General features: G+C 37.7%; 1 protein-coding gene and 2 long non-coding RNA genes across 3 annotated transcripts in view; 1 reads left to right on the forward strand and 2 right to left on the reverse strand.

Moving 5' to 3' along the window:
- The window catches only part of LOC111261422 (uncharacterized), a 42115-nt gene that overhangs the window by 4581 nt on the left and 11050 nt on the right, over window positions 1-26484 (reverse strand). The window contains exons 2-5 of the mRNA XM_022834898.2: window positions 25540-25830; window positions 2377-2558; window positions 1736-1936; window positions 1089-1395 (exon numbers count right to left, since the gene is read on the reverse strand). Coding sequence (XP_022690633.1) covers window positions 1089-1395; window positions 1736-1936; window positions 2377-2558; window positions 25540-25830 — 981 coding nt within the window. The remainder of the gene's footprint in view (window positions 1-1088; window positions 1396-1735; window positions 1937-2376; window positions 2559-25539; window positions 25831-26484) is intronic.
- LOC111261423 (uncharacterized) lies at window positions 4113-9333 on the forward strand. Its single transcript, XR_002680967.2, has 2 exons — window positions 4113-4293; window positions 6744-9333. It is a non-coding gene; the product is annotated as an uncharacterized LOC111261423 (long non-coding RNA).
- LOC147753334 (uncharacterized) lies at window positions 10008-13141 on the reverse strand. Its single transcript, XR_015311500.1, has 2 exons — window positions 12826-13141; window positions 10008-12383 (listed from the first exon to the last, which is right to left on the reverse strand). It is a non-coding gene; the product is annotated as an uncharacterized LOC147753334 (long non-coding RNA).

The raw sequence follows: 26484 nt of genomic DNA on the forward strand, positions 1-26484 counted from the left end.
TTCAAGAGGAAACGAAATGCTTTACAAAGTTTTCCCTGTGCAGAATGCTTCTGTTATATTGAAGGCGTTACGGCGGACGTTGGCCTTTTATCTTTTAGACGGATGTGGTATATTTCACAAAGCTGCTGTGTTTTGCAACTGTCGAACAAAAAATTAATTCAACACTTTTAAAACAGAGTCATACCTTTATGGGAAAAAAATTTTCGTTTTGTGTGAAATCGTACGCTTCAACCACTTTTTTTTAGCTCCTATATTTAGCTAAAGATCGATAATGATATATAGATCGCCGGCTACGATAGCTTGTCCTCTGGTTCCAAACATTCGCTCGGCGGTTTTCAAACATTTATGTGTTTCCTTTAGTAACTACTGCAATCCTTATACCACTTTTTTTTGCATTTTGATGCCATGCTTGCAAGCCTTTCGTTTTGCGCTTGATCCTTCGTAAGAATTTAAAGTGGTCCATTTCTTTTCTGGCAGTTAGCTTCTACTGGCAGTCTGCATTATACAAGGTCAAGACATAGAATATGCGTGTAGTACGCAACCTGGCTATATATATGTTTGTATCATGCATATAGATCGTAGCAATTAGTGTAATTATGTTGATAACCATGATGATATTTTGCTTAGTGAGAACTAAGATTGAAATTTTAGCCCGTTATATACGTTTGATATGCCTCAAAATCAATATATTTTTTTAATTTCACTGTTAGTCCTTAGCATACATACATAATAAATATAGTAGCCAATATAGTAGTTTTATATACGTTTACATCATTTCTGGTTTTTATTATTTGCAGATTTTCGAATGTAACTTATAAGAAAAATGAACTTCTTTTTTTACTCAGATTTTCCTTGTCATTTATGGAGCTGATTTTAAGTAATTTATGACTCTATGTATGGCCTATTTTCTTCTATTCTTCTATTTTATTTTGGCAATACGCAACTTGTTCTATCAAATAAAAAAGTCAAGTCACTTCTGCATCATCTACTCGATTAGATTATTTTTATAATACAGGCAATTTATGAGAAAAAGCACGCCGATCGAATACTTTTATTACCCTGCGTGAATTGGGAATGAAAGAACTCACGTTGATGATGCGCAACTCGAAGATGCATGACATCAGCTACATGTACGAAGTTATACAATGTTTTTTCAATAAGTTCTTGAGGCTCATAGCCCGTGAGAGCACCTACTCGCGAATCAAGGAAGATCATTTTCAGGTCAAGTTGCGCGCGAAACATGAACATATTCATATGCATCTTTATTTCGGTTGCCGATGAGGGTGGAAGAGAGTGTCCCACAGCGACCAAGCCAAGATTTTGAAAACAGCTTTCATAAGGTGCATTTTCTAGGGAATACTGTTTGAGCTTCAAGTAGCCACTAAAATGTAACACCTGAAAACAGAATGAATAATGACAATTCGTATTGCATGGCGTTTGAGTAATTCCCAAAAAAATAATGGTGCTTGTCGGAAGTCAGTTGAAGTATTCGGAATTGTTGCTGCTTAGGAAGCTTTCTGGTTGATCAGGCAAGAATTTTTGGTCATAGCTACTGTGGTTCCTCAAAATGAACTGCCTATGGGACTCAGATTACTATTAATATTAGTAATTTTTAGTGTTTACGTAAAATGAGGCTTGAAGTTCAGAACTTCATAATCCCATTAATGACAGATTCGTTTGGGTCCTCTTATTCCCTTGTACTTCTACCGTATTTTTTTTTTAAATAAATATTCACTTTGTATCCGGCAGTAGTAAGTCCGGCGTTCCTTTTAGCAAGTACACATTTCATCCTTATGAAAAATGAACGCGCAATCTCAATTTCGCCTCGTGCACGTTGTTGTTGTAGTCCTTCAGGGAGCTGAGTTAATACAGCTTGCATTTCTTCATGGTCATTTGGATGAACGTAATCTAATAAGCTATTCCCTGTAAGCTCCACCTGGAAAAAAGAATATGAGTGGAAGTTAAACGGTGAACATATATGTGAATTATGCATCAAAAGTGTAACCGTTAGAATCGTTTTGTATAATACTTAAAATTAAGCCTAGAGTAAAAGGTCTTTTCAGTGAATTCCCAAAGTGTTTGCTTTGGTTGATGAAATTGATGACGATAACAAGTGAAAATTATAAAAACACATAGCCAAAAAGGCATTTACGTGCAATAAAGCTCAATACAGCGAGTGTCTAAATTATACTACCTGGGCGTTCGGCGCGACCGAGATCTCGCAACCTCACTAGTTGCTCCATTTCTAAGTAAGCCAATTTAAAGGAATTGATTTTCATACTTAAAATTACGCATTGCTAAAAATATTGATATGAACACAATGAACGATATATCAAACTAGGGTAATGTGGAATGTTTGTTTTGTCGTCATTATACCTGTGAGAGACCTAGCAGCACGCTGGCTGTCTCCGAGATGTACATGATCTTGGCATCCCTATCCAAAACGAAGACAAAACCTTCAAGCGTTTGAAGAAGATGCTGTCCGAGTTCCCTCATTCCGCCAGCAATATCAGCTCTTTCATTGCGACTGACCTCCGATCCCCATTGACTACCCAGACCTATAAAGTAGAAAATGAAGATAAAAAATTGCAACGGACAACGATGAGAGTCATAAAACATGCTAGAAGGCTGTGGCATAGATAACGCGTACTCTTCTTGAAGTAACCGCATTGATAGCACACATGTACATAATTTGTTCACAGCTCGTTTACGTTTCGATATTTCAGTCCATTTTTCTTTTTGTAAGAACAAAACCTATAAGTAATAGTGCATGGAATAAGACCTAGCTGGAAAATGTTGTATTATTTATGGTAAGGATAATGAAGCATGGTATGATTTAAGGATTGCATTAATCGAACCGTTCATATCTCTATTCATAATGAGTTTCTAACGAAACTACGTATCGTTTAAACAAAAATTGAAGACATCTTTATTGTCAAATTGCTTTCAATTCAACTGTAGTTAAGGGAAAATAGCTCTGAAGAACCAAATTGTCCTTCAGAAAACGAATTATTTCTAACTAAATTTTCAATTGACTAAAGACAATTACAAAATCGAAAAAAAAAACATTTTGCAAAGAAGTATTTTCAAAGACAGTATAGGAAGACACGGTTGTTAGATTTTGTTCACCTCGGAAATGGCTTTGAAATTTTATGGGAGTGTCCTTGCAATGTAATTTTAGGGCACAGTGTATTATTATGAGAGACTTAGCCTACACTGTATCTATCGCCCATAGATTTTTTTAAAAGTAAAAAGATTGCTTTAAAAGGTAATACAGCAGTTTTAGGACTAGAAGAAAACGGAATTGTTTCGGGCACAATTAAGGTTTTTTTTTTATAGAAAAAAAAACATTGATTGTGTTCCGCAACTAATGCTTGAGTACGAAATGTGAGAAATATAAACACTGACGTCAACTTTGGCATCCATAGTAAGTGACCTTATACAGAGTACGTGATCACTGTTACATTTACACTTATGTGGCCATAGCAATGATGGTTACCGCATGCCCTCTGCATCAATCACCAACATTTTTTCGTAATATTTTATGCTAGAAACTGTGTTTTTGAACAACAAATAATCAAAATTCCCTGTTGATAAGCAATAAATTAATTGATTTCTTATCATTTTCGTTTAATCGAAATGAAGACCGTCCAGTTAAAAGCAAGAGTAATCACATCCTTTTTGTTCGGTACAAAACCACCCATAGGTTCCCTATGTAGACACATTTTGAGTGAAGCCAATGAACGCGACATCAACCAAAAATCGAACAAGCTATTTTTTTCTTCAAAATTGACTATTTTTCAGAAATTCTGCCATAGTTACTGCAGAAATTTCTAAAAGGCTATTTTACTCGACTGATGCCGTAGGCTTTATTGTGGTATATTGGAATTTGACTTTAACTAGAAATATTTATCATTTTGATATCAAAACTATGACAGTCCTTGTGCAAGCCTAATTTTTTTGTAATACAATCACAATACGGTTGCAACTCTTTTAAATTTTCACAAAATGTAAAAATGTAACCTTTAGATTGTAATGATAAATTGCTGAGTGTCATTTAACTAACTCGTCACGTGTTGATTTCAATAAAACTTCAATAAAAAAGTATGTTTGTGGGTTGACACGAATTAATGAGCACAAGATTAACCAAAAACTATAAAACCATGTTCTTTTTTCGTTGTGGCAGTTCGTGCATAGCATACCGGTAAAACCTGCGATACATAGAAGGCCACTTCGTGATCTTGGTATTGGCCCCGTCACCAAGTCCAATCGGAATGGGTAGTGGCGCAAAAGGTACGTATCTCAGCCTTAAAATTTTATCGAAACCGACTCATGACAGTCAGCCAAACTTCACACACAAATCGTGGTTGATAGGAAGTGTCCCCACAATTTGTAAAAAGTATAAGAGTATTTTACGCACGATTTTGTGGCCACATAATGAAGCAGATACATGAACACGTATGAGGATGTCAAAAGGACATTTTGAGAAAACTAAGAGAAGAAAATTAAAAAAACTCACGTTGCGCTAATTTTTGTTTATTATTCTTACAATAGAATCGAACTATTCATCAAACGATGGCAAACTATGGGATATAATTGATAAGCTGACAGGAAAGTGTTGCTGCATACTTGCTTATAAGTTCGGTTTTTCATATTTATTTCAACAACTCTGGAATTTACAACTGGAAGTATAAGAGTTATTTGTAATTTTGTAGGTGTAGTTTTTCTGTAAAATCAAGTACTGACCAAGAATCTATTATTTGACCATTCTTATTTTAAAACTCTTAAAAAAAAACTAGATATTTTTCACTAAGTTTTTGTAAAAATAGGAACTTGTAAATGCTCGTAAATTTTTTTGCGTATTAACGTTTATTGAAAGGACACCCAAAACTATTATCACATGGATTTTTGGCACGTTAATAATGATTAAGAACTAAATTTTTAAACAGACGTGTGTTTATCAAAAGAGAAACATTTGTATACTTACTTCTATCTTTTTTCAAACATGGAACGTAACTATTGTGAGAATTCAAAAACATATGTTGAGATATTTATGACTATGCACCCGGGAAAAACACAAAAAAATAAAATATGTTCAAAAGTATAATTCTTAGTAGAAAAGGTGTGGCAGCATTTTTTGTTTAAAGTGAAGATATCTGGCGGATAGGTCCAAGCTCATTCATTACCTAAAAGAAAGTGTGTCAAGATCTCGGAAACAGAAATAGTCAGGAAAATCTAATTGCAATTTTAAAAAATCTGGCCAATAACTGCGCCTTGATTTGTGAAATTATGCTTTTATACTTTTCCTCGTGGATCTAATCGTCCTCGAGAATAACCCAGTAAGTAGTCACCCTTTATGTTAAGAATAAAAAAACGATAGTTATAGATGACGGAATATCCTAAATCGGATAGAAAGTGAATTAAAACATTAGGGTTAGCCAACAGAATGTTGAAATTGAGGTGTCTGAATGCAAATCCCAATTCATAATGAGAGCAGTTAAAAAGAATATGATATAAAATGTATTAGGCTCACTAAAGACATGCACCGGATCTTTTCTGTAACACTAATAGTTACGGGCTCATGCATATCTTAATGAAAATAAAGCTTTAAATTTAATTGGCAAAAATGGCCTATGAAGTTGCATCGCAAACATTTGATCCCGACACTATATATTGTAATAAACATAAGACAAGTAGTACAAGTGATTAGGTGGGGGATAGAAACTTCTAGCAGCCATACACATTGTTTTTGTTTCTATATTATATTTTACATCCCGGCTTAAGTATTCGAGCGGGCAGATCTGTCGACTTGTGGCAATTTTAAAGCTGGTATAAAATATCTAAGAGAACGTTGGACAGTAGTTTGATCACTTGGACTTAGGTTTTTATTCTTCAATTAGCTCACTAATAATTGCGCCCTCGTATGTAAAACACCACATTGAAGACATTTATTACACAAAGCAGATTCGTCTATTCATGCTAGATAATAAGTTCCTTAAATTGCACCAATTAGCCGCCCAAGTTTCAAGCCGCCCAATGACAAAGTACAATTTCACATATGATCCACTGCAAGGATTTTTTCTTGTATTTTGTAATATACATAAGAAAAAAATAACACATGTGTTCTGGGAAAATACTGCCTATTCTCACTATCATATGTTATGATATAGGACGGTTTATCGTAGAGCTAGAAATTCAGCGCATTAAACAAATATAAAATGTACTAGAAAGAGACACTTACAACAAGAATCTTTATCTCCTCATATTTAACTATTAGTATAAGCTGTGTGCACAACATGTATAGGTGCATGATAAACTACATAAAATTTAATTTGCACGCAAATATAATTTTGATGTTCAGTGACTTCCTAAAAAAATTTTTCACGATTTGTCATTGCATGGTAGTGCACGAATTTTGAAACGACTATTTATTACGTTGAGCAAAATGTTTTCATCGCAGACGATAGTTAGTGTTGGACTGGCTGATCGTATCTAGCCTAAACTTACCAGGATAATTGTTTTTACTGTCAAGCGTGTGTCCTGATGTTTTCGTTTGTTGTCGTTAGAGGTGGTGGTTTGGTGCAGTCTGTCATGAATGTCAAAGAAATGCACACCCGGCATTGTCTTCTTCATTACTTTCATAATGGGAGAAGTACCGCTAAGACAAAAATAATTGTTTACAAAATCGAAGACAAACGTACAATAAGCATTACCACTTTCCCCTTTTGGTTCAATCGCTTCAGATCCGGAGATTTCAACTTAACGGCAAATCACACTTCGGGCGGTCACAGGAAACAAGTGACGGAAGGAGTGCAGGTACTTCTTAAACTCTGCGCGCAGCTAGAAGCGACCCAGATGACTGTCGCGAGTCGTTTGCATGCACTAAGGAAGATCGAAAAGGACATAAAGTAGACTCTTAAGAACACAGTGAAAATAGCAAAATAATGACCTTCTACAGCACCTCTAAATGCAAACAAGAATGGTTGAACCCCTTCACTTCGACATCACGAAGAAATATTCATGGTGAAAAGCTGCATCTACATAGAGTGGAATGAGAAGGGTGTGTTGTAGTATTAGCTATTCAAATTTCAGAAAAGTGTTACAAGAAACCGCTATGCAAGTCCATTCATGCGTCAAGAGAAACGAAATCAACAGAACAAAGCATTGACTGGCAAATAGCGATGCAAAATAAGACTGCCGCACAACGAAACTGCACCGCGTGCTACATTGATAACCCAGTAGGTGCTAACAAATCTTTACTGAGAAACTCTGCCGCACCCGGCGGACACCCCGGACATCGTTCTATCGTATAAATCTTTATGGTCAATACAGCATGGCCTAGAAGGCAAACACTTTAGAACAGAGGCCGAAGTCCGTAAACAAGTTGACACATGAGTCGCTTCCAAAAACGGCTTTTTTGCTTCGCAAGATACACCGGCTGCCAGAAAAATGGACGAAAGTTATAAGAAGCGGAAGACACTATTTTAAGTAAGATCCGTTCCACCATAAATTTAGGTACTTCAAAAAAAAAACGGCAATATTTTACTCAAGCTGATACTAGAGGTCTCGGACTTAGTTAGCCCTAATTTACTCACGGCAGTTCATAAGAAAAAGTCGACGATTACAAACATTTAAAAAGTGAACTGAGTAACTCGTGGCAGTTTAAGAACTTGTCTTTTTTGCGTAGAGTCAACATTATAAAGTGAGTGACGAAACTGCTACCATATCGATTTAACACCTGAATTTAAAGAGTTACTTTACACCGTTTTCTATTAATGCACATCTGTCTTGAAAATATATATCCCACATTTTCTCTATTTTGAATATATCTACCTGTAAAATGTTCTTATAACATTTCGCATATTTGTGTGAATACTCTTTTTTTCAATAGTATGTTGTTACCATTCTTTTTATTGACCCTTTTAAATTTATTATAGCTGATTTACCTACAGGTCAGCTGTCTTGATGTCTAATAAACCTGTGTAATGCCGTCTACAGTCAAAATGAGAAGAGTTAGAACTGGATCACGCAAACCAGTACTCTTTTTGGCCATAAGAATGAAGTTGGGGGCGAAAGAGAGAAGGGCGCTGCAATCGCTGGTGGAACCGCCGAATGAGAGAGAAGCAGAGAATGTAGCCGTAGCATCATATGAGGGAAGTAACTAAATGTGAATTGCTCGCAAAGGAAAGGCTGGATTTGGGTGGGTGGGAACCTAAAAGAAACGTAACGAAAGGCTATTGGGGGAGCTGCTGTGGACGTTTAAGTAGATATAACTATATATGTAAGACTGTGTGTTTGGTAAGCAAGCATCTTGCTTCAGTTTCCTTTCAGTTGATGACTAAAGGAAAAGAAGCAAAATATACGCTCTGTGCTGCTGGATTGTTCTGCCAGTGAAGGCTTGCTGGAAATGTGTATAAACAGGTCCGTTGTATATATCCAAGCCGGGAAAATTTAGGGTGCGGGATAGAAATAAGCCGATGTATGAAAGGGTATGTACTCGACACGACAAATGAAGGGAAAATACCATTGTATACTTGGCGAATTTACAGAGTAACGACGACTATAGGAAGGGCACCCTAAGAGTTTCGGGTATGTGGAAAACGCTTTGTTTGCATGTCTGTCTGTCCTTCGTCTGTTTGGACTAGTGTCTGTATATATGGGATGTGTGAATTGTGGATGTGTACGAGGAAGAGAAGGGGTGGTCGCGCTGGTAGTGGTGGTTTAGGAGGAGGGGCATAAGCAGATGTCGCTGTTGCTGCAACTTCGGAATCCAGTGTAGCCACCTCCAACACATCCACCGAAACGGCCGCTCTCGAGCGTTCAGTCGAGTAGTTTTGTAGTTATCCCTTCTCGTTTAGAGGAAATCTTTCTATAACGCTTGTGAGGAGAAATGTACCACAAGGGTTGCTAAATAGTACGAAAAACTACGAAGCTATTGCCACCACGGACACCACACCGAATTTTTTAATCAACCATTGGTTGTGACGACAACAGCGGAATTTTGATCCAACTAAATGAAGGATAACGCCAGATATTAGATGCAATGTCTTCTTATTTTTGAAACCGTTATTATTTTTAAATATAAATCAGCATCTGATTTTTACTTTACTTTGCCGTAAATAATTCGTATAAATTGGCTAGGAGCTAAAGATAGTATCACCACTTTACAAAACCACTCTAAAGGAACGAAGTATCACATAAGTATACAGTGACCGACGGTGAATTCTTAAAACAAGTAGATGAACGAATCTACCCAAAAAACGGATTTTGTAACATCAATCCAACTATATGAAACTGGCGAATTTAAAAATAAATGACGAGCTTTTTCCACAACGCTCTTTCTGTACTTCGCGAAACTAATATAATCGAAGTGCGATATAAACCTGTTGCTCATATAAACTTAGCATTAAATACGTGCATATCTTTATATAGTGCAACGCAGTAAGTCTGCAAATGAGGGCATACCAAAAACCTAATATATGTTTGTAGAATCAGTAGAAAAAATACCGAAAGAACATCTGCTTCTCTCAATGACGAGTCGAGTCTTATTCCTCAGACTAAAATCGCAATCAATATTCTGGTATTCCTGCTAATTCCTGCTGGGAATACTCAAATATTGATTGCCGTATAAAGACATATTCAACAACATGGCAAATAGGCTATAGGCCTACGTTTGGCAAGTAGAACTATTACGTTTTCGGCCAGTGTTCTTAGACCATTATACAATGGTGTGAATATTCTATAACCAAAAACTTTTTTGTGTAAGGGATGTGATATCAAGATTTTTGAATGATTTCAAAAGACTGGATTCCTGTAGAGGTATAACAATGAAGAAAATTATTTATTGCAGATAGGTTTTTAAATTTTAAGATAACTTGAAATAGAAGCACTGACTACTGTCTTCACTGATTAATTTTTGATAATGGGTAGTGGACCCACTCAACCTGCTTGTACTGCGGACAACAAACAATCACCAACTGAAAACATCAATAATAATAATACTATGCTCTCGCTTCAGATTTCGTCTCAGCTTGTGTGTTTTATTGTTTACATTAGTAAAGCACCATGCGTTCAGCTCTTATATCAAATATTTAATATGATCGCTACACAACTAATAGTAAATTCAATCACAACTAACAAGAACCACTGTTGAATAAACACGCATCTATGACGAATGCATATACACATATCCACAAACACATATACAAATAGACAAAACGTTCTCGGCAACGTTCCCTATGAATGATCAATATCCACAACAAACATTGCCAACAACTGGCGACCCCATCGTCATCATCATTATTGTGTTTAGCATAACATCGAAATAGAGCCTTTGTCGCTATCTATGATCGTTTCATCAATTCCTACTCATATATCATCACTATTTAAAATGTATGTAGGCACCGACTACAGGGAGCCACTAGGTCGGTTGGCTATTGGGTAGTTGTTTTCGATTCAACATCGTCCGTATTTGCCACTGATGACTACCCATGCTGACCTGACGGAAGATACACTAGTTGAAACGAGCATCAGCAGTCAATTGAGAACTTCTAGTATTTCGTTATGGCATAGCTATGTTAACCGTTATAGCATGCGGCGATTATATTCAACGTGTGAAAGCAGCATTCTTTGTCCTTCGCGCTCTCACCTTTTTAAAAACTGCTTCCTTTTTGTAAGATTTGTGGAACAATCAAAGAACAGTAACTGCCCGAGCGGAAAAGAATTCGCTAAAATCAGGGTTGAAGGTGTCACGTTTCGAGTCTTTAGACATCAAGACGGCTATACAGGATTGTCCATATGATCAATCTATGATTGATCGATTAAACTTTGCTACGTCATAATGATTACGTTTGAGCCGCTAAGCTTGCTGGGTTGGTAATTGTTGAATATGTATCGTATGAATGAATGAACCATTTCACTAAGTAGACAAAGCTTCGTGAGTCCGACATATACAATAGGCTATAGCATCGTTTACAACTTGCGCGAGTCTACCTGATATATGCCTACTATTAATGCGCGAACACTCTTTCGCTTGTTTATTAATTATTTTTTTATAAAGAAATGTGTTGGATACTTCTCTGATGTAGTTAAAAATGTAGCAATACAAAATTTGAGGTGTATAAGGAGTGATAGCACGATCTTCAAGAAAAGAGATATCCCTCACATTATTAGGTTTTTTTTATATCGACATAATTAATTATTATTACTTATAATATTTTAAATTTATTAATACCTACAACATAATTATTATTATAGATTAAACTTTCATGCATAACAATTGATACACTAACAGTATCTATTAAGATACAAAATCAATTTATTTATTTAATGCACGTTTGTTCGTATTAAAGTCTGAGTTTGATCCGTTTTAATCCGATCCTGGGTCAGAAGAAGCTCTAGGCTTCAAAAATGTCTGTTTTGATTCGAAAACTGTGTGTTTTTTAAAAATGAGTGCTACACTGCAGAAAACATCGTATCTGAAGAGCGATTAATAAAGTGCATAGTGTTTGTATGGATTGTTCCTTCGATACTTGCCATGCTTGTCTGACACACCAGATTCTACACATGTAAAAGTTATGCCCAACGCTCCCGCGGAATTCCCACGTAAGTCATTTTTGCTGTTGAATGCTCTCCCGTCAGGCTTGTCCCAATTATAAAGTCATCAAGCGAGAGCAACAGAAATGGTCGCGAAGTCGGTCCTGTCTGCCAACTTCGAAGGGAAAGCTCATTCTCTTGAGTCTTTCGCAGTAGGATAGAATGCTTCCTCGGCACGCGACTCAAGGGTCCTCCGATTTAGGAGGGGAAAAGGACGAGGGCTCTCCTCCTTCAGGTAGGCCGCATGCTGGTGAGAGAGCAGGCCTCTTCACCCTCTCTTTAACAGGACCGTTTTCGGCAGTAGTACGATAACTCAGCATACCATTATAACTCTATCAATTGGTCCATCTACCCATAGATGGGTATGCACTAGTTTCGTAAGTAGACAAACAGCTGCTGCCCACATACTAGGCAGCCATCTCTCCATGCTGGAAGTTAAAATCGTTTTAAACCCATCCGTTTACACCATCTTTTAAACCGTCTAGAAGGCAATGCATAGCTGAAGAAGCATGACATGTGTATATATCTCAGAAGAATTGCCATTGAAAGAAACTCGACCGCCAATAAATACAGTTTACACGATTTTAATATTGGCATCTCCGCAAAGAACAATCAGAAAAGAGAGCAGCTGTGAGTCAGAAGGGATCCAGAGATTCGTCCGATCTTCTTCCCCGACATACGCTTACTGTCCATATGGCATATCCTTATTCACCGTTCAAGTAATGATGACTGTCGAAAGAAGGACATGGCATAAGGGCGGACGTCTTTTGTGAAGTCTCTTCCCAAGTCTGTGCCAGAAAAAAATCATTAGAACAGGAAAACGATATTGAGCTGTACCGTCATAATAATATAGCATTACGGAGTGGTCCGGGTATGCAGATTTTGGACAGATTCATTGTTATTTTACATATTCCCAAAATCGAAAGTGCATTATTTATGTATACTTAAATATCACACGCACTTAAATTAGAAGATGTACGCCTTTGCCGTGTTAGCGCTCTTTTGAGTTTCAACTTGTGGTTTTATGAATCTTGTTTACCAAAACCACTGTGTTAACGTTGAAAGGAAAAAAAACAACAGTCTAGAATTACAATTGGTCAATTACCTGAGTTCTTGTTCTGAAAATTTTAATTGATCGTCATAAGATCAATTTAAATTATGTGATAGAAAAGGTGTTATTAATCAATAGTTAATGAGAAAATTAGCTAACGACCCGAAACAGTGTGTTACCTTTCTATGAACATTTCGTCACCCCTCTTCACCAGTCCTCGAAATCGAACCTCTTTTACTCATCCCATATTAGACTTGAGGCGGGTATCCTCAAGCCGATGTTATTCAGCCCGATAATAACGACCATAATGGGGACAAGCGGGTTTGGTTCCCCACTGCGAACAGCAGTAGCCACCATGGGATCAACGGAGGCATCGTTGATAGGTCCGGACGAAATCCCACACGAAGTAACCGGCCGGTCAGCGGGCAACTTATCGAGCACTATTCATCCCTGATGAAAGAAGCCCTATAGCCATATATGTACATGCTAGTTTAGTGTAGGAGCAATCCGTCTGTTCTCACAGTGTTGAATGTGAAGACTGCAATTACAGGGTCTACCTGAAGAAGCTCGCTTGTATTGGGGATTTTCACTTGTTGGGAATCATTAAAGAACACTATGAAAAATACGGTAATGCTCGAACTAACGCTATCACTAGACATATTGGGAATAAATTGCAGGATTGACATGACAGTACGCCCCACTTGACAAACTCTTGACGAATTCACTTCTTAATTCGCTCGACTTATTTTTTAAGTACGTATATTCTTTCATTACTTACACTTCACACTATCTTATATAGCACACGTACATTCTTACTTACACATCTACATTATCTTATATAGCAATACCAATTTGAAGAAACATGCTTAACTAAAATTTTATGTGCTAGTTGTAAGCAATCCATTAGCAACATGTATGCAATAAAAAAAGCTGATAGCCGGTTTAGTAACAGAAAAAAAAGCAGGAATAATAGCAGATAGACTTTGACAATTGTATTCATGATTCCAGGGGCGATATATATGATTTCATCAACCTGTGATCATGTGTGCACGCGAAGCATATCGGTCCGACAAATGATGATGCATTTTCATTTGAGTAGCGCAATCTGGCAGATTGACGACTAAATGAGCAGATAAACTTCGCCGCGTTTTAAGAGTGAAAGGCCGCAGCATGATATAAGCGTTATTAGTGTTCGAGCCCGTCGTATTTACGGCGCGCTGTGATATGGCAATGAATGAGCTTTCGGCAAAAGATGAGAATAATTCCAGGAATTTTACAACCTAAGGAGAGACGCACCTTTCGCCGCCAAGAACCAACCGGAGTCGAGAGAGAGCGGCCGCTTCCGCAGTTGAATTGTCCCTCCCATCTGTTCACGAAACTCGGTTTTGCTCATCCCAACAGCAGCGAATATCGTAAACGGGAGATAGCAGATATTGGCGGGGGCTAGCAAGCGGGTCGAGGAAATGCGTTCAGCTTCAACAGTTTGCAATCGTTGACTTTGAAAGAAAGTTTAGAATGGCGGTGAGAATATCGCTGAGAATTTATCCTTTATTTGCAGAGAGCGCTGGCTGGTAGCTGAAATCCATCCAGGGTGGGCGATGTGTAATGTGTAAATTCTTGTGCGTGCTGTGAGCTTGGGCGTGTATTTATAAAACTCATTGGACCATCAGGAAGATGTTGGTAATACAGAGAGGGACAGGCCTGCACAAACGAATGCTGAAAGACAGTTACTATTTGGAATATGACATCGAACTTAAAGCAAAGAACTGCGATTGGAAAAATATATTCAAAAATGGCAAAATAGTGTGGCTAATCGGCTTGAGACTCCGCGAATTCGCCACAACATATTAAAAATAAAAAAGAACTGCCAATACTTCCGACATGAAGCCTCTGGCTTTGCTGCTAATATCATTATTATTCATATTATTATTAAAGATTTTTTATCTACCTTCGTAGAAATCATGTAGCATTTATCTCGTGATATATGTGAAAACTTAACTAGCGATAAATATACCCAAACCTATCGACTATATTATCATTTTCATAAATGTGGGCAGTGGTAGCCGGTCTTGATTGAGGCATGTAGGAAACACCGGTTCACAAACGAAAAATAGTTGCCTACTCTTAAGAAATTTATTCGTTTGCAAACACTTCAGTTTATTTCGCGAGTTTGTTCCTTCTACCCCGTTTTTGTGAAACCACTTTCGTTTTGTCGATATTTGGGCTAGTCGCATCGTTCTATATCAAATCTTGTGACTAGCCACTCCAGTAGTTAGAGGAGTGATGTACAGACTCGTATTGATTTGTATTCATAAACAAGTTGAGCCCACTTTCTTTTTCTTTCCTTGTCTCCAACAATCGTTGATGACATCGTTTTCTGTATAACAAACGATTATTGTTGACTGTGGCTATTGGGACTCACAGTTGGTGGCACTTTTTTCACGTTCAGTGCCATAGCTCTTTATCTTACGCGTTTACTTTAAAAAGAAATAATCATTAACTAAATTTGGCAACACAGATATGGCCAACCGTTGTAGGGATAAAGGTGTGAGATAGATTTATTTCTATGTTGTTGTATCGCTTGTCTATGTTGCCTTTATAGAAAATATCGTGTTGAAAAGCATTAATAATACTATTCTATAACGTATATCTCGCTCATTCGTAATTAAGCCACTCCTTAGAGCGGATGTTATTTCAGTTGCTACCCGCTGTGAAAAACCATTTAGGAACTTTCCTACAAACGGTAGCAGTACCCCACAAAATGTGCGTCAATGTACCGTTAGATAAAAGCTGTCAGACAAGCAAAGATACCTATGTACAACGTAAGGCTAAAAAGTTCTAACATCGGTTCTCCCTATTATCAAACGTTGATTTAAAAATTTAAAGAGTTGAGAAATATGACTACTGCTATAATGCAATGAGCAATGTTTCTGCAATGGAATTTCTCGATTCACATTATAACAAATATTTCATATTTAATCACAATTATAGGTATGGATGCGACAACTTTGTTTTGGGCCTCCATATGTCACTTTATTTATATACATATTTAAGGTATTTTATACCTTACGAACTGCATTGCAAGGATTGTGATAGCTACATCATGCTATTAGAAAATAACTTGAAATCAACAATAAAAAGAGCTAATTCATAATAGCACTTATACGGAGTTTCAAGCTCGCGTGAAACATGGTAATTTATAGCCGTCATCCGCGTCTTTGTCCAGCTTGCTAATTATGCTGCAAATGAACCTTGTAGGCATTCAGGTTATAGTAAAAATGAGCCTAGTTAACTTCTGTACAACAAACGCGTGTAAAATTTATAACTCTGTAGAGACTGTGTTGATATGCAATATGTCACGAACTAATTAGATCTAGTTTGTTGCTTCGATTAAGTAATTAGATTTACTTTGATCAGGCATTTAGGCCATTAGACTGACCCCTATATTCGTTTTCGTTGTGGCTTGTAGAAACTGAGCGAAGTAGTTGATATGTTGGTAAACTCTAGTTCGTCTCAACAATTTTGATTCATACATGATATTTACGTCACCTTACAGCAACTACCCTATATCAATATAATAAAGTAGAAAAAAATAAAAGCAACTCGTAGCCCAATATTTACTATGTACTGATAGGTAAAGCAGCAGCTGACACACCTAGTTTCATACCCATCACTTAAAAAGGTATTTGACAAAATCAATACACAATTGAATAGCACATAATATGTTTATACAATTTTAGTTCTGGAACATCAAAAACCTGCCTTAATCTTAAAGCTATTTTATCGATACCAAAAACATTGTAAGCATATATCAGTGAACGTTGAGTTTTGGCGTATATATGTGTATATATGCCCTATGAGAATGAGGAGCTTCTTTCGAAGCAGTTTCTGGTAAGTTGTGGGCTGTAAGGCGGAGCGAACGTGACATCGAACCAGTTGGATGGAGGCAGACAAGGCTACCGATAGGAACTGGATAGACGGCCATGGGGGAAGTAAGGCGGGCTGAGGGTGGGTGAATCTGGGCGGCGGTGGTGGCGTTAACGGTTGCTGGTGCAGAGGCAGCTACAGCGAGTGGGGACAACGAAGGGGAGGAGGCATCTGTATAAGAGCCACTTGTTGTATGAGAACAACGAACGACGGTCGCCCTCCTGCTTGCTCCTAGAAGCCACTAGTAGTATCTAGAAGTACAAGGAGGACAGCTTGTCTGTCTCCCTTTGTCTATTGAGGAATGGTCGCTGCGTGCTCTGTAAAGCGCAGACAGCAAGGGCCCAGCGAACAAGAACTAACGCTAAGGAACTCTAGCTGCTGGCCAGACCAGAGAGGGGACACCAAAAGGGCAGGGCATGTGGGGTCAGAAGCAGAGACGAGCCCCCTACAAAAAGGGCAAAAGAGCTCCGAGTACTATGGAACAGCGAACTGGACTTAACAGAGAAACACACGTCTGCCCCGTATGTGCCAGCTCGCTCACTTGCACAGACAAGAGGGTGCTACGAAGTCCGTAGAGGTGGGATGAATGTTGATAGGTCGGTGCGATAACGAGTCCCAGACCCGAAAGGGAATACCACCGATACCGCGAGAAATTGAAAACAGAAAGACAAACTGAAGGATAACAGCTTTTCCGCCAACAAGTAGAGACCGATCTAGGTAAAAGCCGCTTCAGCCACAAAAAGGCAATAGCAGATTTCTATTATGACGGAAAATCAAAACGAAGTTACAGGAACTCTAATCCATTCATATTCATACAGATTTACTTAGGAAAATGCTTAGCGCATTACATTAATCGCTAGCAGCCCTGTTAGACCTTAGCCTATTACAAATTCAGTGAGTGCGTGTTTATACACGAAAGCTTCACTTATTAGACTATCTTGACGTACAAACAAGAACTTTATTAAGAAATCTAAAGGAATTGTCCTGTTAATATTATCTGTTTCTTCTGCTTCCGTTTTTATCAGAAAACGACGTAAGCAGGGGCATTGACTTCTCTGTAGTGACAGGCAGAGAGACGCGCTTGATATACAAGACCGCACACGAATCCGTAACGGGACTAAACAGGTTAAACACATATTAGCTCATTGCCCAACTTTATTGATGGTCATCTCCGCTGTATCAGAAATATGGAATATTATGAAACAGAAAGCAATTAAATTTAACAGCGTTGAACTTTATACGTGACCCATTTCATTTCACGCTATTGACTACTACAGATATTAACAAGTGTGGACTGTTTCAGCTTTCCGGAGTTACAAGTGCAAAACCCCTCGAAGCTTTCGAATAAGTTTTTGTCTACCTGAGTCCATGGCAACATCGTACTGAATCTTGCACTGTTCACAAGGTACGTCCTGACATCGGGACGCTACTGAATCACACCTAGCGTCTGTTGCAGGTACCGTTTGGGATCTTTGTCTAACTGTAGATCCAACATATGGATTTGCTGCTGGATGTGCTGTATCGCACAGGGTTTGATAAACTTTCGCAGAATAGATAGCCAATGAAACAAATAATAGGCACGGGAACGCTACAGTAATATGCATATTTGACATAAGATCCTGCCACAATGACGGAAGTCTCCACATATCAGAATAGTTCCAGGATAATACGTGGAGAAAATCCTGTGTGGGAGAAGAGGTGGACTCTGTCTCTTGAAGCATGCTTCTGGGCCTGCTGTATACCTGGAAGTATCTGTAGTTGGCGGTTTTTTGTCATCTAGACGGAAACATCATCTTGCTGAACGGCTTCGTAGTTTTTTCTTCTCTCTTATGAAAAACTTCGTTTTTGGTTAGTTTTAATCTCACTGCATAATTGATCGATTCTTTTGGTAGTCATAGGAGGGCTATTCCTCAATTAACTATTCCGGCGCCGCACATGAGTGATATTTGGCATAAATCTCAGTTGCTATAGTACGCTCTATAACAGCAGTCAAATAGACGAACAGAATATAAACGAGTGGATAATTTCACTAGTAACTTAACCATAATGGCCATGCAGCTCTGAGAATAAGTATAGATCTTCCAGATGTACTGCATATACTTAACAGATTAAGTGATACTAGTATTAAGTGTCGTTGGGATCTATAGTATGCTAATACGTTGCTACATGATTTTAGCGCACATATATACACAATGTGTGTTCTAAGTCAAATGCTTGTTTTCTTTTAATGTAGCTCTGCTTGTATACAATTTTAACAGGCAGCTTGGTTCATATTAGTCAAGTATTTCAGTAGCGCTTCGGTTGGCTCTTTAGCTGTTTCGTTTACACTGGTGCTTCTGTAGCTTTCTATGAATGGGGTGTCCCTCACCTAAACTTGTTCTTATAGAAGCCCCAGAGGAAATGGCTTCTCTTTTGGAACATTACATTCTATAGCCTTAGCCCCCCTATTGAAATGTTATGATACCTGATACGGCATGAAATACAATGTTTTACCTAAAACCGTGTTAAGTGACGATACTATAGTATTGAATTAGACACGTTATCGTAAAATGTCAACTTTCAGTTGGCACTGTTTTCGCTGTTTTCTGTTTCCACTTTTATCTGATTGTATTGACTTTAGAATCAAGTTGAATATCGTTTTAGTAGCTAGAAATTATTTTTATTTGCCTCAGAAAGAAAATAATTAGTAAATACCTGAAATGTTTGCAAAGCGACAATTGTTTAAATCACTAGTCCTTTTTGTTGTGCCTACTGTGCTAAGCACTAAGCTGTATCATATTGTGCTAGTGTGTTCACGGATACACAATATCTAAAAGCATTATTCTATTTAATTTTGGTGTTAGTAGAATAATATTATCTTGCCAGCCTGCTTTTTATGAATACAGGTATGTAATGCTTATTTGACCAAACGCATTATAGTAGCTTTTGTTCATTGTTTTCCTTTTTAATTTAATCTTGTTCGTAGCCAAGTATATATCGTTGGATAACTCTTTTATTAACTTATTTATTCTTTAGGCCTCTCGTCATCGTCTAAATCATAAAATATTTACGCTTGTTCCAGGGTCCGAAAATGAGTATATCAAGGGGTATAAAACAGCATAGACATTCATTATGTCTTTTATCTAAGAGAAACAATTGTCCAAGAAGCCCAAAATGGACGTGATGTATACAATAGTAACACTACAGCCGAGAAAACTACCCAAAAGTAGCACACTAAACTAAAAGAGGGCATTTTTAGCCTAAGGAGTGCACTTCGTTTGACTTTTAGGATCATCGAGGATTGCTTTGAGCCACTTTTTTTTTTAAAGTGACTCTATTATTATTTATATATATATATAACTATTATTACTAGGTAAAGCTAAATAAGCTATATAATTCTCACCAAGTATGGAACAACTATCCTAGGTTGCTGCTGCAGTCTTCTAAAATTGAAAAAATCTGAAATAAAACAATTGACAAATGTTGTTTTCTGCTATTTAATATATCTATGATCAGAGTTCTAGCCAAAAACAAAATTTTAGGATCTGCACGAAACGATGACAATCAGCCTGGCGAGCGAAAAAGGGTTTTTCAACGAAGCATACTTAATATGCATCATCAATTGTCATGTAACTTTTAACAGCTAGGGAGTTGAATTATAGTGTGATACAGTAGCCCAATGACTAGAGCAGCGGCCACGTAAGCCAAGTATTAGTGGTACGCCTTATTGGTACTTCACATTGTTTACAATATCTAATCTGCTGTCTTGAAGGTTAAAATATTCTTTATAAAAAGTTATTTTTTGGTAACAAATAGTAGTTGAAAATGCCTACCTGCGCAACCATTTTAGAAAGTCAGCTCGTCAAATGAACTTTTTATCAACTGCAAGCTGATCTTTCTGGGTTAATAGCCGGCGCCTGGCCAATTATTATATACCACTGAAAAGCTCTCTTTTCATTTTTCAAGCAAATTACAATCATTCGGCGAATTACTATACAAAAAAGTCGAGACAGATGCTACGACAACACTGAAAATATTACTCGAATAGTTGGCTAAGTTTACAAATAGCATCTTAAGAAATATTTTCCTTTCCGAATCTGAAAAAGACAAAAAAATCGTTGAAATAGGCTAGTTGTTCGATCAACCTGTGTTTCATTGCTATAGCGTCTTTCTCAAGCATTGTACAAATATCCAAGGCTGCTTATTTTTGCACAGTGGATGTGATGAAAGTATTGTTTATTTTCCTTTATATTTCCGTTGGGACCGAATTCAAGTTAATTGAAAACCCGAACGAAACAGTTACAGTGGGCTTGTTGATGAAAAAAAGAGCCCTTTAACGTGATGTAACCCCGGATTAACAACAAACGTAAAATGATATAGAAAGTGATTAGGAGAGGAGACCGCTTAACACCTGAATTCGCTTTTCAAAGAACGACGTGACCCCATATCATAAGTATACGTATCGTACACACAGGATGTAGACAGATCTTTGAGAAACGCACTGGAACCCACGTATGCTATACTTTCAATGAAAAAAATTTGTTAAATATGCGAACTATGCTCTAATCCTCCTCCCAGTAATTTCTGAAGATAACTCGATAGCACCATATCATTAATGGCGAACAATTAAGTGCATGCCATGCTAGAGACTTAAATTCATTCAGAGACAATTCATATGAATAACAAATAGTAATTACTTTATATGACCAGCCTAAAAACAATAAACGATCGTTTGCATACTCCAAAGACAACATCTGCTTGTAAAATGTTGCTCAAATCGACTCATACAAATAAAAACTAAAAAAAATCGACCTCGATTAAGCTTAATGAGCTTAAAGAACCTTTCAAAAAAAGCACAACGATATATATCACCGTAAAATATCACCGTAAAGGATGCACCGTGAACATACAAATGATAAACTAAACTAGAGATTTGTAACAAACAAACCTATCACCAATCGAATTTACATTGTACAGATGCAAATTGTATTTTCTAGCAGATAAACAGTAGAATAGAAAGCTGTCAATTCGTTTTATCTAGGGATAGCAGTGGTTCTGCAGCTAAAAGAAAAATAGTAATTCAAACTTAACCAAGAGAAGGTAGACGTCAGCTTTTCGAATAGAGGGCGGCTGAATTTGTCTTCTATTGCTGCTGTTGGCTAGTGGTGGTTCGAAGAGATTATCACTGAAGTGCGTAGTGGGGCTACAAGTCACCATTACTTGCGACTTCGCTTGCAACAGCTGTATTTGAAGTTCGTAGCTGACGAAAAAGTTCTTTTAGACGATTACAAGAAGCGACAGCGACGTAGCAGGCAAAGACGAGATCATCCTTAATCGTATTGACAAAATTCACAGCAAACTTCCCAAAGACCAGGCATATAAAAAGTACCTTGAGCTATTGAAGATATATCGTCAGACTTCAGTGTGGTCATTAGTTTTCGTTAGACTTTTTCAAATAAGCGAGGCTACGTGAGATAGCCAGGGGCTACTTGCAAGATATCTAGTCAGTTAAGTTAGCCAATGTTTCTTTATCGTTCAAGTTCTCCCAGTTTGAGTCCGACAGCGTAGAAGCTGTTCGACCATAGACAATCCAAAAATGTTCAACGCTTCTCCTGAAGCTGTTGAGAATGTCTATTGTTACTCCTGCGGCCTACCAGCCATGGTACTATAATAGTTCTGGTTGGATCTGTTGTGTTCTCTATCGGTTTCCTTCTCTAGGAACTTCTCTGCTGTTCATTCTGTTAGACACATCAAGGCGTATGTTTGCAGAGGGCCCACCCCCGAATAAGACAGGGCTACATTCTCAGACTCACGATTAGCGTGCAACTTAAAGACAATGATTGATAATCATGTCTACTAAACTACAACGTCCTGCATACATTACTGACGTTCACACATAGAATCGACGCCAACGTCTACAGGCAGCTATTCTGCTTAACCGTTTTCTAAGCTTCTGCCAAGGAGGTGCTACCGTAACAGTGAGGCACAAAAGCTGATGTAACGACTATAACGAGTGTTAGTAAAATTACGAATAACACATCCCATTTCTAGTTGGGTTAACAGAACGAATTAACAGGAGCATTCCTATATAAAGAACTTTGCCGAGACACTCTGTTAGCAGTAGCACACATCCAATTATATTCGTTGTGCTATTCATGCGAATTTTTAAATTTACTTAAACTTAACAAAAGCGGAGGGACATACAAAGCCTAAGAAATTATTTTGGTTGACCAAATACTGTGGAAAATTGCTGCCCTGTACATTTGATCTAAAGTGATCGGTTTGTTTAGCTGGTGCTTTGGTTGCAACGCTGTTAATTCCTGTGTCCGTGTTTAAAAATAATTAAAAACCTTAGTTAGAAGTAGAAGCATGCAGAAAACATGTTGAGCTGTTACGTACGTAGCTTAAGCCGACGCAAGGCGTAAACTTTATGCGCAACTATTTAAATTTTGATGGGCTTTATTTTCTTTGCCATACAATTTTTTTTAACATCGTTGTAATTACAAATACAATACAAACTTCAGTCGTTCTGTCCAGTACACCTGTAATACATATATATTACAGGTGTACTGGACTACTCGTATATATGTATATACGAGTAGACCTTTTTCACGCATCTTACAAGATAATCTAGATAAATATTCAATTGTATGCATGGAGCAATCTACTTTTATAAATCATTCACTAGTGCTAACAAATGGATAAAGTTTCGCGTGTTTTTTCATACAAGAACGACTCTAAATCTTTATCACCCTTTTCGTCTTCTGCAAGTCAGCATGCAGCTCCATACGTTATACCCATTCCGTCCTCAGCCTTAAAGGTAATCAATATAGCTTAGGTTCATCTTCTTATCTTGTTGATTTTCTTACATCCCGGGTTCCCTTTACCAGCGTGACTACCTACGGGAGGCGGCATCACCCGCGTAGACCGTTTTCTATCTCTTCCCTGACACAACCCCACCCAAACGAGTCTTAGCTTGTGTTCACTTGGTACGCTTTCATGTAAATCGTAGTAGCCCTTAGTTTGTCTACTTCCAAAGCCGTGGCAGAAGTTTCACACTATCTTAGAGGCTGGTGTCCCAGAGATATCGTTTATTGCATACAGAAAACGTAGCGGTTACTTTGTTGAGTATCATCACATGTGTGAAACTGTATAGACCGCACTTACGCAAGAAATAAATCTGTGGACGCGTTACCTACACAATCTGAACAACCACGGGTGCTGGATCCGCTCACTGGTTCAGTAGTAACCACAACACGACACACCTTAATCATTAAAAGACCGCGCGTAGGACAAGCTTCCCTCACCCATCATGATGAAAGGATTCAATTTTGCTAACCTTGAACTATAACATATCACCCCGCGCAATTCGGATAAGGAGTGAGTACCCAGCACGTACACCTACTGTCTGCAGGTAAGCTGATGAAAATTATTTATTAAACATGAATTAACAAGCTTATCTGTGTACCCAGAAACGCTTTGTTCTAGTTTAAATAAAACTGGAAACCTCAAGGCAATGCTTCCTTTAAGAGAAGCTTAAGTAAAAGTCATACGGGTATCAATATTTACCGTCAGTATATAGCCGGTGGCATGTTAGAGGATTTACGTGTTAGAAATTTAACAGTACCATTTGCCATTAAGCTTTATACTTAATTGCTAGAAACGCAGATCATATTGATCTTATTATTCTAATTGATCCAGGCACAGATTACACCGGCTTTTGCTACGCAGATCAAAGGCTACAAGAACAGGGATGAAATATAGACACTACAATTACAATTTATTTAACAAAGTGGCAAATTATTGCATTGTTCCAGAATGACATAAGAAAAAATTCCAAACCTATTTAAATGACTTTATCAGGATTGCCCTGCTGTTGCGGATACCTACTTAATTATTTAATACAGAACCATTTAGTCGAAGACACTAATTAGATTATAAAACTCCTACCCGCTTGTTTATTGACACAAATTTGAATTCCAACCGATGTATTTCAGCAACCGATGGATAATAGGTACATGTAAAGCTGACGAACGTGAAGATAAATGTTCAAGTCAGTAGGCTTTCCTTTAAGAGTGGAAATAGAAATATTCCAATACAAATGTAGCAACACTAGAAATCGTGTAATCCGGAGCTTGCCATCATCAAATAACTAAAGTCTCCGAGCAGTATTTTCCGGAAGTCTTTTAGAGCATGTTACAAAATTATGTGCATTTTTAAATACTGTTTCACGTCACAAGCCCATATATCGTATAAGTCCAGAAGTCTTAAAAGCAGCTTACAGGTACGTACAAAAAACTACCTAACTGTGGACGTATATGACCTCTCCCGTATAGTGATCACGGTAGAGACTGCGGTTCATCTTATTAAAAAATAAAATGTGTTTTGACAATGGTTTGGGCTGTTAACTTATTCATTTGACCAATTTTTGAGGAATATGGATTTTTTTCGAACGTTCCGCCAGCCCATCAAAAAGCAACAGCTATATGTTCTATATGTAACTCCAGCAAAAAGTAAAATATCTGGCATGGATCACACACATTTTGAATTATCAGACCAAATAAGAAGTACGCTGCTCGAGTCATCGGTCTGAAAAACAACCTCATCAAGGGTCTGCTACAGTACCTAGCTCAGTCAGGTAATATAGAAGATTCTTCATAGTGTAGTTAGGTTAACTCTCAAGGCTGAGGGTGGTGTAATCTTAAAATTCATACCGAAATCGACACCTTATAAGGGACTTAGAAGTACGTGTAGGGATGTTGCAGGTTTTGCCTTATTCCTGATACTCCGGTGACAAATACAACAAGTTTTGAATCTCTTTTAGTAAACCGTACCTTTTCGAGCCTAGAATAGAAAAATATCTGTTTGAAGACTAGTCAATGAATACATGCATAACTAATGATAAAGAAAATCAAATCTAGATGGCTACATAGAACAGGGGGAACAGGTGGTTTTGTGTACGCACTTGTAAACATTGGAGGACTTACCGTTTGGAAAAACAGCACGCATTTTCAAGTAAGACGTAGTAAGGCGTATAATTGAGGCTTTGTCCAGCTGGGAAGTAATGGCCTGCGGGAGAGGAAGTAGTTTTCCAAGCTCCACAAATTCAAAATTTTCCTTTTCGCGGCGCGTGCGCGCGGCATTTTTCGATTTTTCTTTCATAGCCGAGTATCGGACTGATGACAAGGGGCCTGATAGTGATCCGGAACCACCGGAATCCGGTGATGAGGCTATCGAGTACGAACCCGTAGAAGGTGAAGCACAAGAACTCTCTCGCTCTGGAAAAAATTACGATAAAGTTCTCGTTAGCTGGATTTTCCTTTTTGAGTTGAAGCGAAATGTAATATAAGACATACGTTTGTATATATATATATATATATATATATATATATATATATATATATATAGGGGAAGGCTTTGAGAAGCTGCTTGTCGTAATGTGCATGCGCTCATCCGCTACTCTTGGTATCACAAGAAAGCCAGCTCTTTCTAAAACGAAGCAATAAACGTACTGGATGAACCCTTACCAAGAACTAAAGGTCCCTTTTTTGCTCGAAAATTATGGTTTATGTTCTTGCCAGCTTCGTGCGACTTAGTGAAAGTCTGAAAAAACCTACATGTGCCAAATCGGAGGATCTTCAATAGAATTTACGTTAAAGGGCTCGAAAATACATCAAAATGGCTCAAACGCCGTTTTCAGCACACCTTGGTTTTTGATACCGAAATGAACGGCCGTTTTAAAAATAAGAATAACAAATGCCCGTTGGATTGTCTATCGCTTGTCCGTTAAAAGCATTGAATTCTTGGGACATTCGGGTTGCTTTCAGCCCAAAGTTTAGATCATGTAGCAGATTTGAACAACACTTCGACGAGCTTACACCTATAATCTTTTGACGCACGGTTGCTATTAATAAGCTACCTGTATTAAAAAA

The sequence above is a fragment of the Varroa jacobsoni genome, unplaced genomic scaffold (genome assembly GCF_002532875.2).
Source record: "Varroa jacobsoni isolate VJ856 unplaced genomic scaffold, vjacob_1.0 scaffold_555, whole genome shotgun sequence".
Taxonomy (NCBI): Eukaryota; Metazoa; Arthropoda; class Arachnida; order Mesostigmata; family Varroidae; genus Varroa; species Varroa jacobsoni.